The following is a 13832-nucleotide window of genomic DNA, read 5'->3' on the forward strand; positions in this document are numbered from 1 at the left end:
ACCGATTCTGCTCCTAAATCACAGCCACCTCTCTACCTCTCCTCCTGGGAAATGACAGGAAAACACAGCATCGCTGTGTAAGGCAGCAGAAACACAACCTTCCTGGAGAGAGAAGACTCTTGGTGGCAGAGCCTAGCATGCCAAATCCCTCACCCTCCAGCAGACTTGTCACTTTGAAGGTGTGGGGACAGCACACGAGGGAGCCACAGGGTGCAGGCAGCCCGGGGTACAAACGCACACCCAGGGCTTCACAGGGCCACAGCTCCCAGCCCGCCCTGGGGTTTCACACACCATTACATATACAGCAAGAGCTTCCCAAATCCATGTGCACACACTAAGGAAATATTTAATTAAGCTGCTTGCAAAGGGGGCTGGAAGTCATTTCCATGTTTCGCTCACATTTTCACTTCCAAATGAACAGCCCTTTTAGCTTTACCCACAAATATGCTAATTGAGATGCTCCTTATGCAAATATATGCAATTTTATTTCAGCTGCAGAGATTCAACTTAAAAGCAGAGCCACAGCCTCCTATCTCTGGCTGCTTTGATGCAGGGAGGTGCAGAAGGTGGGGGTAGTGGGGCACACAAACAAAGCCAAAGAACTGCTCCTGCCCTCCCAGTAATGGCTCAAGCAGGATGGGTGGGAAGGCAAATCCAAGATGTGGAGGCAGCAGGACAGGGAATGCCTGGGTTAATCCTCATGGGAATAGCACAGCCACAGAGAGGTCATTTAAGAGAGAAGCATGGTTCAAGCAGTCACAAGCCACGTGCCGAGGCATAACTACCAAGCCTCCCATGAATTAGCCCTCCCCAAAGGAGAGATTTTCCAGTCACCCGGTCTTTCAGGGTCTTCAAAAGGACTCTCCAGTCCCGCTTCCACCACCTTGCACGGCATCTCAAAGCAGCTGGGTTGAAGCTCCTGATGCAGCCCTGCCCCAGACATCCCAGCCCCTACAGCTGCAGCTCTCTTTGCAGCGTTTCATGGTCAAAGTCAAATCTTGGCTATTTCAGGACCCTCCTCACATGAGGGTCTCCTTTGCTATATAATTGCTGCAGGTCTCAGCTGGTATCCTGGTCTCCACTTGCCAAAGGATCTTGGGTTATCATCCAGATACACCCCGAGGTGCATGGCTCCCCCTCCTATTTCAGCACTCCCAGTTGCTTCTAACTTAAATCAACCATTCCTAAAGCCCCATCCTCAGACATAGTTTTCAGACTCTCCCTTCTGCTGAGGTTCTCCATCTGCCATAAGGACATGAAACGCTGCTGTGAGAGCACTCACCACACACATATCGCTCCCAAGCATCTCTGCTGTGTTTAGAGCCTGTCCGGGTCAGCACTCCCCAGTTGGCCAAAGACTGGCCAAAGTGGCAAGTAATTCAGTGCCTGGGTGCCAGTAACATGGTGAAATCCTGTTTCCAGCCTGCCTTGGTCCTGCTGGGCTCAGCATGGCTGTTTGACTGCCTCAGCTCACTGCAATGCTGCCCAAAACCCAGGGCAGGAGCTGAGGCTGTTGGTCAGGCTGGGCAGCATGGTTGGGGTGGTAGCCCCAGTGTGTCCATACCCCCAGTGTCCGTGTGCCACTGCTGTCTGTTCCCAGCACAGGAGCAGGCTGCTTGGCAGCATGATGCCATCTGTGCCGTCTCTCTCCTTCCCACGGTCAGGCACTCTTCCCTCATCACTTCTTGCCTAAGAGGCTTTCATCACTCCTGATAATTAGAGGGAGGCTCTCCTTCATGTGTTGAAGTGTTCCCCCTCCCCGAAGCGTGCCAGGAGAGCAAGAAGCCCAGCCAGGCAGAAAAATGCTGGTGGGGGTGCAGCACAGATATGGACCCACAGCTTGCTCCCCATCTGCCTCCTACCCAGCCCAGTCAGGTGCAAGGTGGAGATGAAGCACAGGCAAGGCAGGGGGAAGGGGGTCATACCCATCAGCAGTGCTCTCCTTGCCTCCTGATGTTCTCGTGCAAGAGTAGCACCAGCATCAGAGCAGAATTTCAGGATCGCTCCGTGCCAAGTGCCCCATCCCAAAACAAGCCCAGGCTCACTGCTGGCCTGCAACCTTCCCCAGCCAGGGCAAGCATCCCTGCAGGTAGCAGGGCAGCTCTGCCCACCTCTGAGTGCCCTACAGGCAAAGCCAGAGCCTTCCCACAGCTTCCATGCTTGCCCCCAACCCACTACACAGCTAAGTCAACACTGTTCCCCTCTACTTCCATAACTGATCCCAGAGTTGATAAGGTCACACTAGGGAAACACCTGACATGGCTGCAGAAAAACAGAGGTGTGGAGAGGGCAGCAGTACAGCAAAGAAGCCTCTCCAGGGTGAATGAATGCAGGGCCACAAGCATTGCTGCAGGGCCACAAGCATTGCTGCAGGACAAGCCCAGACTCAGGAGTGGCCTTGGCGACCGTCTCCTCACTGGGTACACAGGCAGCTCAGCAGAAGGCACCTCCAGGTGCCACAGCAGGTCACAGCTGTCTCCATGCCTGACACTACAAGATGCTGCAGCTGATAGGAAGCATGCGAAGCCATCAGTTCCAGGCCCAGGCTCCTCACTCACCCTCCTTCCTGCACTCTCAGCTCCAGGCATGCCACATGCCCAAACGAGCCCAGAGCTCTTCAGCACACTGAACAGCGAGGGCAGAAAACAAATGCATCATCCACAGGAGTGAGATAAGCCTGAGTGGCAAACATGAGAGGGACAGGAGGTGCAAGCACTACACACACAGACACTGAGGCTATTTCCACGGAGCAGTGCCTTCCTGAAGGAAGGACATGGAGCAAAGGGCAGGGAGGAGGGATGGGGCAAGTTGAACGGCACCAAGAGCAGAGCAGTGGAGGTCAGTTGAGAAGGGAAATTATAAACCCACTGCTGATGAAAACAGCATCTGTGCAGACACAGCAGAGTCGCCTGTGATCCCCGCAACTGCTCCTCAGACCTCCTCTTGGCAGGAGGATGCATCCTTAGTGAATACTCAGCTCCAGCACAGCCTGCATCTGGAGCAGCAGCTGTCAGGGCTGAGGGGCTGAACTGCAGTGCTTTGGTCTTTATATCCATCTCTCTGCCCCAGGGAGAGAGGGAAATCCTGAAGAGCCGTGGGAACAAACCATCAGTGGCCCCCCAGCCCCTACATGGACCTACAGACAGCCATCTGACTAATGCCCAGAAGACCCAAAGCCAGGAGAGGTGCAGGGTGGGAGGTCAGGTCTTGTCTCCCTGACCATTTCAATCCATTTCTGCCCTTCCTTTCACATCAGCCCATTGCTTTTCCATCCTTGCTGGGTTTTGCCAAGGTCCTTTTTCATAGGGTAGGGGCTGGGCATGCTGACTCACCACAGGGTGGTCCAGGGCATCCACCAGCATGCTGGAAGATGCAGAATCATGCCCTGGGTTTTAAGGTAATTCTCTTCAAACACCCTCAGCTGCCTCCCCGCACTGAAACACAACACCAGGCTGTACCAGCCCTCCTCATTCACAACAAATATGACATAAACCAGGTTATCTCAAGCTGTCTCTGGGGCCATCCTACAGGATTTTCCACCTGCCCCAGCCCAGGAATACACAGGGATCTGTTACTGCCTCACAGCTCAGCCATGCTAACTCAGATACACTCAACTGCTTGCAGCCATCTGCCCATGCCTTCGAAAGGAAAACATCTGTAAGTATCTGGAACCGAGCAGCACTGGGCCAGCAGAGTAGCAGCCACACCATGTGTGGGCAGATGGAAAGGCTGCAGCGAGGAGCTCAGCGGCACAAGGGCTGGCACCGTCCCACGGGTGCCAACGGGTGCCACAGCCACCAGGCAGCCCAGTCCTGCATTCCTGGCTAAGCCCTGCTGCTCTCAGCCCTGGGACATGCATTAAAATCCTATTTACTTAATGGAGGCTTATAGGGAAAGCCTGACCTGTGGGATAGAGCCATGGCAGAGTCACATCTCTCTAGTCAGGAGTTAGAGCCATTTGGCACTTCTGCCCTTGCTGCAGCCTTGGAGAAATTCAGCACCCTGCAGCTTATGGGACCCAAGTGTCACAGCTTCTCACTGCAGCAAGACACAATGACAAGGCTGGTAGCATCATGACCACTTCCCAGATGGGAGACAACAGCACAGCTTTCCAGGATGCTCAGATCTTCTCTTGGCATCAGACCTGCTGACATGTGGATTTTCCCCCCTTCCCTGTGCCACCACCTGGATTTTTGCTCCCACGCTGCAATGGCTGGACATGCTGGCAAGGAGTCTGGTGAGGCACTGGGCACGCTGGTGCTTGAAAAACCAGCAGCGCTGCTAAACCTGCCCACAGAATTGAAGGAAGCACCAAAGGCTCTCATTTTCTTCCCTGTCCCACTCCACTTGCCAGCTCCCTTCCCACAGCCTCACTCTCCGAAAAGCCAAACCACAACAGGATTTATGAAACAGAGTTTCCAGAGGAGAAAGCCAGCAAGCAAACATGGAAATAGAAGGAAGAAATACATCTTCGTATTCCTTGGAATTGCTCACTGGCTTTCCAGAAGGATTCCCCACTTACCCTCCTCACCGGCAAGCGCGGGCTCAGCCGGAGGCAGGCAGGGAGTCTGGTGTTACATCTTTATCTTGAAAGGGGACTCATTTCCCCACAAATGCTTTGAAGAGGGAGTTTAACACTGACAAAGACGACCTCAACATCTGCCCGCGCACGCGCTGGACGTGGGCTGATTCATTAGAGGATCAAAGGCACCGAGCGGTCTTTAAATGTCTGCGCTTGATCGGTGTCCCATCGGAAACCCCCGAGGGAATTCATCACAATCCCTGCCGTGGGGTTTTTCATCCTGTCCTCCACCGCAGGAACCAGAGCCTCTCCCCGGGAACTGCAGGCGAGCCTGCATGGGCAGCCCTGCTCCCCTGCCGTGGGACCCTCAGCCACCCACGTCCCCCTTTGCAAGGGCCTCATTTTTCTGCATCTAACGCCCAGTTTCCACTCCCCCATTCAGTGCAACTCCCACAGCTCAGCCAGAAGCATCCCCTGCTGATGCACAAGCCTTTAGGAGCAAGAAGCCCAAAAGATGCCACTGCGTGGAAACACCTGCCTGAGCCCCATGGGAGCCCTGAGTCTGATGGGGTGTGGGACACAAAGCTGAGAGTCTCAGAAGCTTGCCAGGTGACCCTGCTGGAAAGGAATTGAGCCCCAGAGAGAGTGCAAGTGCCAGACCAGAGCTCCCAGGGACCCTGCACCAAGTACCCCATGAGTGAGTGATGCCAGTCTGTGAAGGGAACAGTCCCATCACACAGATGACACCACAAAGCCCTGTTATAACAGAGGGGACAGCTATGGAGCTCTACCTGCAAGGCACCCCTTCAGCCCAGACCATCACAGTCAGCACAACGCCCAGATAGCACAACGCCCTCTGTACCCTCCTTCCCTGTCAGAGAAAGGATTAGATGCATCTTCCCTTCTGCAACCCCTCCCTGGACCAGGCAGGTTCCAGCAGTCCATTAAAATGCATGGGGAACAAGAGAGCTGGGATGCTCACACAGCGGCAGGATCAGCCCCACAGCCTGCAAAAGGGCTTCGGCTGCACGTTTTGCTGATGCCTTTCCAGATGTCTGCTGAAAATAAGATGGGTCAGACTCTCCCCAGTGCACACGGTGAGCTGCGTTGGCTACCCTGGAGCTACCCCAGCTGACATCAGCAAAGAGCTGCCTTATTATCCTCCCATCACTCCACAACCATCTGAAAAATCTCGCCTAAACGTTTCGTCCTCAGCTGAGAAATGATTCAACATGCAGAACTCTGGCTTCCCACCTAAGCAAAGCCACCCAAATATAAACAGAAAACATAACGCACAGTGATCAGAGATCTCCACAGGAAAAACATTAGCCTCATGGAAAACCATATTGTTCCTCATACAGAATTTATCAGGCTGATGTATAGATTTTCCTCCACAAAATATGAAACCTAGATCTGAAAGGCTATTAACTCCAGAGAGATCCATTAAAGACGCCTGTCTGCAAATGGTATTTAAAAGTATTGCATCATCCCAGGAGGTATTGTCATGCTCTCTGGCTATGATTCGACTGCAGGTCACATAGTTAAAACTACCTCCAAACCCTAAAACTCCTGACATAAAAAAAAAAATAATAATAATGCTCACCAGCCTAGAACATGGACTTTTCTATCAGCTCCAACCGGAGCCCATAAATATTAATGCATCCATAATTAGCCTTTTTAAATAATGCATCCAAAATTAAACATCAACGCACTAATAAATCAGTCAAGGCTCTTTGTTGTAGGTTTGTTTGGGGGGGGGGGGAGATTGGGGGTTTTTTCCCCTCCTGTGTCAAGCGCATAAAATAAAATGCCAATTCCCTCAGCACCTCTTCCCGCCGGACTGCTGATTGGACCAGATCTGATGCCATTTGTACTTAAAAGTCATCTTACTTTCATTTAGAAAAATAAAAGTCATATCTGCTTTTTGATTTGCAAAATAATGACATGCAGCCAGCCTAAGCCAAAGCTGAGCTAATGTTATTGAAACCACAGGACGTGAAGGGAGACAAAGCTCATCTTGGAGTCAAGGTGAGGGAGAAAGTCAAGTTTGCAAACTCTCTCCTCCCTCGCCAGCACAGCACTCCCGGGAGCTGAGACCTGCTCCCTGCGCAGAGAATGGGAGGACAGGAACCCCTGTAAAGCAGGAGGTTTGCAGGGGCTCTCCTTTGATGCAGCCCTCCTGGAGCTCACTGCAGGTGCCCAGCTGGGGTACCCACATCTCACCCACTTTTCCCTGATCCAAGTGGAAACTCTGAACAGGCTTTGGAGGAGCAAACTCCAGCAGAGCCCCTGGGCCAGGCTCAACACTTTGCAGAAAGCCATCCAAAACACATCACTTGGCATTTGCTTATCTATAATTACTGATCAGCTGGAGCGCCACCATCCATGAGAGGTTTCTGGCAGAGTAATGAAATCGCTTGCATTCTTGAGCTCCAAATTCTTTGCCCAAACACACCCCCAGCATCTCCTCCAATGGTCCCACAGCACAGCCATCTCCCACTGCTCAAGCACACTGTCCATAGTTCCTCATCAGGAGCTGTGGTTTGAGACTTTAGACACCCTTCTTAGACAGCACATCAATAATCCACACCTCCTCTGCTTTATCAAATGCATATCTCAAGCTGTCTAAAAACCCTTACAGGAGTAGATTTCACAGCAGCCTGACAAGAAAGCAAATTCACAATTACTTCCAGTTAGGAAATTCTTGGGTAAACGCCCCAGGACATGCAGCATGTTCCATCCCATGTTGCTGTAACTTTCCAGCTCCCTCTCCAGCAAGCCTGGGAAGCAGGTACCGTGGCAGGAAAACATAGGCTTCTCCTTTTGCACCGCCAAGTCATTCCTATTAACTGTTTCCAGGAATAGCTGCTACAGTCTGAAATGCAGTAAACTCAATCTTTCTTCCAAAGTTTTGCCAAACCCAAAGAACCATTTTTACGTGAAGTTCTGCCTTGATGCTACATGTTCCCACATGCCCAAACCAACTGTGGGTGCTCTGGTGACCATCCCAGTTTACACGGGCAAAAGGAGAAGGTTTCCCACTGCAAACACCACTGTACTCAACTGCCCTTTCCTCTTGCAACATCAGCACCCACAAAGCTGAGAACTCTCTCTCTCCCAGTCTCACACTGTCCCACCAATCTCTTCCCAAAGCTCTCTCATGAAGCCCAGGCCACTTACGACTGATGGACGCTGCAGTTGTAGAAAACAAAATCCACAGAGGCAAATTTCTTCCCCGTCTCCTTGGATTTCAGGTAGAGCTTCACCACTCGCTTGTCCCCTGCAAGAGACCCAGGCAGAAAAAGGCATCAGAAAGGACACAGTGCATAACCCAGTCCAGTTAACTAACAAAATACCCCAGATGTGTCAATAAAAAGAGAGAATTCACCCACCCCCACTCAGACACCCAACAGGTCAGCAGAGCCCAAGTACAACTCTGAGCCCCTACAGCTAACCATAACCTGCTGGCATGGAGACTGGTGTCTTGGTTTGTACAGCTGGTACTGAAGGGGGGTTTAACAGTTCCAGGGTCAGGAGAATGTCCTAGAGCCCATGGTAACCTACAGCACATCTGCCCAGGAATGGTCCATAGGAGGAAACGAGGCCAGGGTGCCCAGGACTGGTCAGAATCATAGAATGGTTTGGGTTGGAAAGAACCCTAAGGATCCTCTAGTTCCAACCCCCCTGCCATAGGCTGTGCCCAAGTAGCTGTGTTCATGGCTTGGAGAAGACCAAGGACCAACTTCCCATGAGCAGCAATTCCTTCTCCTACACCCCGAGAACCCAACTCAAGTCCTACTTGGAGACTGGGATCACTGTCACGGGAGGACTGTCCTCCTCCACATCTGCCTGTGGAACAACACATGGGACAATGTTTGTCTCAGGCTTTTTTCCAACCCCAGGGCACAAGCTCACCGCGGCCCCTGGTGATGGGGATGACTTCCTTGGCAGAGGGAGAGCTACAATAGATCTTCCCATCTTCAATGCGGCTCTCAGACTCAGTGAAGTCTTCAAAGGAGCAGTTGACTCCTGCCGAGAGGTCTGGGACGTTCCAAGCCTGCAGGACCAGCTGGAGAGGAGAGGCAAGAGCATCAACACAGAAAACTAGCAAAAAAAAGATTCCTCTGTGTCTGCTATGTGTAAGTCCAGCCAACAGAAAAGTCCAGGGTGCAATCCCTCCTCTGCCACTCACATGTGGCAGGGAGACCTGCTCTGGGCTTTTGCAAGGGAGCCCCATCCATGTATCTCCCCGCTCAAGCAAGGAGCATGGCTTTAAAATGGGGTAAGAGATGGAATGACTCACAGGCTCTGTCCTCTGCCCTTGCTGTACCACAATCCATTATGCCTCACCTCTCTACAGAGACCAAGCACAGCATCAGGGCTAAAGTGTGTTTCATGGAAAGGCATCCACTCCGGCAGAGCTGAGGAGGGGAGGAATCCACCTCTTCCCTCACAAAGTCATCCCCAGGGTCAGTAGTTCTCACTTTACAAAATGCTTGCCTTATTTCCAATTTGAATTTTTCACAGCTTCCAGCCATTAGTTCTTGTTATGCTTTTCCTTGATAGATTAAAAAGCCCTTTAGTCCCTGATATTTGCTCCTTGTAAAGGCACTTATACTCTGTAATCAAGTCACCTCTTAATCTTCTTTTTGATAAGCTAAGCAGATTGAGCTCTGGAAGTATCTCACTGCAAGGCATTTTCTCCAGCCTTCAACTCATTTACATGATGTTTACGGGAGGTTTTCAGCCTCTCCCTATGAAAGCTGGACTCCAGCCCAAGCACAGCATCCCCGTGTCAACCACCCTAGACCTCTGTGCAGCATCCTGCCATCTGTAGGGAGATAACAACCCCAGGGGTGAAAACATTGCCCTGCTCTCAGCTTCACCCAAGGAGCTCTGAGAGGCCCACATCAAGGGCTCAGCCCCAGCACCACTTTCCAGGACACTGGGTGAGTCTCCATCCACATTTAACTTTACACTTGGCAATATCAAACACCAATTTCTCTGCTAAACCATCCCCACTCAAACTCAACCACCCTGAAGGAACTCTCACTCATACCACACTCCAGCCCCAGCATCTCAGCAGGTCAGGATCCATCCACAGTCATGCCATATTTATCTCCACATTACCAAAGAACGTTTACTCCTGCAGAAGTGCTTTCCAAACTGTTTCCATCCAGTAACAATTCCCCTCTGAGGAGGACTTTTTGAGATCTGTCACGGAGCCAGTTCTTAATCCACTTAACGCTTGCTTTATCAATATTGTATAATGCTAATTTTTAATCAGAACGTTGTGTTGTACTAAGTCAAATGCCCTGTAGGAGCCCAAAGACATCCTATCCCCACAGTCCCTCTTCTAATTCAAGTCCAAAATTAATCAAAGAACAAAATGTGGTTTGTCAGACATAAAACTGTGTTGACTGGCATTAATTATATTCCCATCCTTAAATCTTTATCAGGTGTATCCTGCACCTGTTTTTTTTCTTTAGTTTTTCTAAACCTCAAGTCAAACTAAGCAATCTCTGACCATTTGGTCCTTTCTGCATCTGAGAAAAGAAGTGAGCACCTTTTCTGTTTCTAGGGCTTTTCTCGACACTCAATTATTTATTACAAAGTCATATTATTACAAATATCCCTAGGCCACAGAACTCCTTGGCCAAACTTTTCAGGACTTTTGAGTGCCAGATATCCAGACCTGGCAGTTTATTCCTAGTATATGCTGTTTCCTATTCTCGTCACAGTGCTAATGGTCTGGAAAATATGTTGGGGAAGTCCATCATCCTTTCTGTCTGCACAGAGAGAGCAGCAAGTTGTGCATCAAAGTCTCATCCCAAAATATCTACTGCAGGCCAGGGTCAGAGACAAGCTATTGAACTGGATAGATCACTGGTCTATGATTGGCATCTCTGATGGCCATGCTTGTATTATGCAGAAATACATACTGCTCAGCTGTGTCTTTTCTGAATAATCATCAACTGGTTTATTACCTCCATCAATACGGAGCCAATGGCCAGCTCCCATCAGTGCCTGCACTTTGCTATGTTTTATTTGTCTCAGACCTCTCTTCCCCTTTCTCCCTATTTGTTGTACAGCCATTAGTTATTTTTAATTGCTGTCTCCGTGGCTGCTGCCCCCAGAGGGTCAGGGGATGGCTGGGGGGGTAGTCCACGGGGAGCAGAGGTGGCTTACCGGGATCTCCGACATGGTGACCGAGATGTTCTTGGGCTGGACAGTGAGCTGGACACACTGACGCAGGTCGGAGGCAAAGCGCTGGGGCTCGTCCGCCCGCTCACACCGGTCCTTGCGTGAGCATCTAGACAGAGATCAAACCACCATGGGGAGGAGGACAATCCCCCGGGGTCCTGCACAGCTTTGGGCGGACACCACAGCAAACAGACCCTTTGGCAGAGAGATGATGCCCAGGTAGGGACTTTGGGTGTTCAAAGCTCCTTCAGGAGCTCTGCTCTCCCCTGGGACTTCTGGGATGTTTTAAGTCCTTATTGGCACAAGGATGGCAAAACCAGGAGTCCACAGGCAGGATTAGCAGGCCCTGCCAGCAGCTTCGCCATGCATGGATGCTCATTAGCACAGCCTGGGCACCATGGAAGGGGATGACAAACCCCTTGGACTGCTCCATCCCTCCACACTTTGGGGCCAAAGTCTGGGAAGGATGTCCCCAAGGAGACCAGCACTGGGGACAGACACATTTTGTCAACTGTAGGTCACTGGTATGGCCCCAGGGACAATCCTGCGATACTTACATGTTGTGGAGGACACACCAGCCGCAGTGGGGGTCCCGAGAGCCCAGGCACAGCTCACAGCTCTCATACTGCTCACAGCTCTCCACCGGCACACGTGTCACCTGCGGAGAATAGGCACAGAGTGAATGGGGATGGGCTGCACATTTCCCTGCTGTGCCCACACCTTGACACCACAGAGACAGACCTAGCACAGACTCAACCCTGGCCCATTAGAGGGGAAGCACAAACACAGAGAAGGCTGAGCCCCCTGCCATCGCCCACTCCTCTTCCAGGCCCAGGCAGCACATTTGCAGGCAACACCTCCACCCCAGAGGGGCTTTTACCTCAACCAAGCTCCTTTCATCATTGCACCTTTGCAGGATTTGGGAGCAGGCTGTGCCAGCTCAGCCCCACACTGGCTCCCAGCACCGGCCAGGCACCCTGGAGCTGCCGCAGCACTGCTCCGAAAGGGTTACCAGGCCTTTATTAATTGCTCCTCCAGATTTGATTAAAATCCCCTCATTCTCCGAGCCCTTCGAGCTCTGTTACAACTGTTCATTTAATTACTTTCCACCAGCACTCTGATAACACCGAGCATAGTAGGGAAGAGAGTGGGTTTTATTAAGGAGAGGGGAGGAGAAGAGGGGGGACAGGGAGGGGGTGCAGGGAGCTGTGTGCTCGCCTGCCGCGAGGAGCCCGCAGCACCGAGCAGCCGCCCAAGCCTGCTGTGCTCCTGCCTCAGTTTCCCCACTGCTCCCACCAGGCAGGACTCACTCGTTAATTAAAATTTGTGAAATTCCCTGCTGAAGGCTAAACCTGGGGTGCTCTCCCTCCCCACAGCCCAACAGGGCACGGGCTCAGCATGATGTCAACAGGGCTGGGATATGCTGGCATACCAGTCCCCCTTGGGATGCACACCGATGAGGATACCTGTAGGGCTGTCACTTTTTTGTCCCTGACATTGCCTCAGGCATGTGACTGCAAGGAGGTCAGCAGTGGATCCCCCCAGACAGACCCTGCACAGGCACATGCCAGCTCCCAGCAACCATGGTGGCCCCTGTCCAGGTCAGCATAACCTCCCCCTCAGCATCCACTTCTCCAACATCTCCCCCGCAGAGGGGAGGCTTAGCCAAGCCAGCCCTAGGACAGAAACACAGCCAGGGCTGGAAACATGGTCTAGGACAGCTGCATGAAGGAACCTAAACAGAGTTTCTGCCTCACCTGAAAAGCCACGGGCTTCCTGTAGCAGAGTAGAAACCAGAGACATGCACTGGGAGGAGGGGGGAAAAGGCTTTGCTGTCCCCACAGGGCTGTCTAGACAAACCCACAGCCCTGCTTCGGTGTCCTTCCCCCTCCCAAGTCCCCAGGCTGGTGGCCAGGAGACTGTTAGACCCTGAGCTCTGCTGTAGTTCCACTCACCCACACCTCTGCTGAGTGGAGGTGCTGCATGACACAGGCACACCACGATCCAGCAGGGCCACCCTGTGTCATGCCATGGGGCACGGCATGCATCCCTGCTGACACCAGATCCATAAAGTACCACCACCATGGCATGAACCTGCTTCACCCACTCCAGTGTAGCCCATGGATGGATGAATTCACACCAGCAGCTCTCCCACAGGTCATGGATCAAGCAAACACTCACAAATCCAACCAAAACTTCCTACCATGAGCCCAAATCATGCTGCCAGGATGGCAGCACTGCATCCAGGTTGGGTCTGTACATGCATGAGCAGAAGCAGGGACCAAGGGGTGCATGCTAAGGACCTGGGGGCACACCAGCCCTGTGTCCCCTCTGCCCTGTAATGCAAAAACAACTGCTCCAGAGGAGAAAAAGTTATTTAGAGCAAGGAGCTCCTGTTAACCTGCAAAACCCTTGCTCAGGAGGGGATGGCAGGAACAGGGAGGAGGTTTATGGCCAGTCCCTTGCAGCAAGGAAGGGTCAGGAAGTCCTTGGTCCCCAGGGACCATGGGAATTTCAAGCAGCTGCTGCTAACAGTCAATGCCTTGGGACAGTGTTTTTGCAGAGAGGAGCTGCCCCACAGTCCCCAGACAGCCCCAATCCCAGCAAGCCACGGGTAAACCACCAAAAGGCTTCTCAGCACACGGGACTACAGGCTGGGGCTGCAATGTGGGCTGCCAAGTCAGGAGAGCGGAAGGGCTGCTGTCCTCTCCCCTTACCTGTTTCTCGGTCATGGCGTAGATGTGCTGGCGATCGGGGCTCAGCACCAGGTCTCGCAGGATGGAGCTGCCTTCATGAGCCACAACATTCTCATACTGCAGAGCTTGGTGCTTCCTCTCAGCTGGCAAGTCCACCAGAATCTGTGGGGAAAGCAAGGTAGGGTGAACACAGTCCCATGTACACCTCAGCCCCCACCCAGGATGAAGGATATGGAACGTGCCCCATTAGGGATGCCACTACTCCATCCCACACAATGTTGGCACACCACAGACCCTACAGCACAGCAAAGCAGTAGCTGCTCTGCAAACATCCTGACCCTTGTCCGGAGATCAAACTGTACTGTCTTCATCCCTTCACTGCGTTTGTCTGGTGCATTTGTACATGGCTG

The 13832-nt window shown here is 52.1% G+C and overlaps 1 protein-coding gene across 1 annotated transcript in view; it reads right to left on the reverse strand.

Annotated features, from left to right (window-relative positions):
- The window catches only part of PLXNA1 (plexin A1), a gene marked incomplete at its 5' end in the record, with an annotated part of 64157 nt that extends 50573 nt beyond the window's left edge, over nt 1-13584 (reverse strand). Inside the window, 5 exons of the mRNA XM_009079654.1 lie at nt 7703-7802; nt 8438-8591; nt 10712-10835; nt 11284-11384; nt 13444-13584. Of these exons, the coding sequence (XP_009077902.1) occupies nt 7703-7802; nt 8438-8591; nt 10712-10835; nt 11284-11384; nt 13444-13584 (620 nt within the window). The remainder of the gene's footprint in view (nt 1-7702; nt 7803-8437; nt 8592-10711; nt 10836-11283; nt 11385-13443) is intronic.
- Between the last annotated feature and the right edge of the window lie 248 nt (nt 13585-13832).

This window comes from Acanthisitta chloris, unplaced genomic scaffold (genome assembly GCF_000695815.1).
Source record: "Acanthisitta chloris isolate BGI_N310 unplaced genomic scaffold, ASM69581v1 scaffold2800, whole genome shotgun sequence".
In the NCBI taxonomy this organism is placed as follows: domain Eukaryota; kingdom Metazoa; phylum Chordata; class Aves; order Passeriformes; family Acanthisittidae; genus Acanthisitta; species Acanthisitta chloris.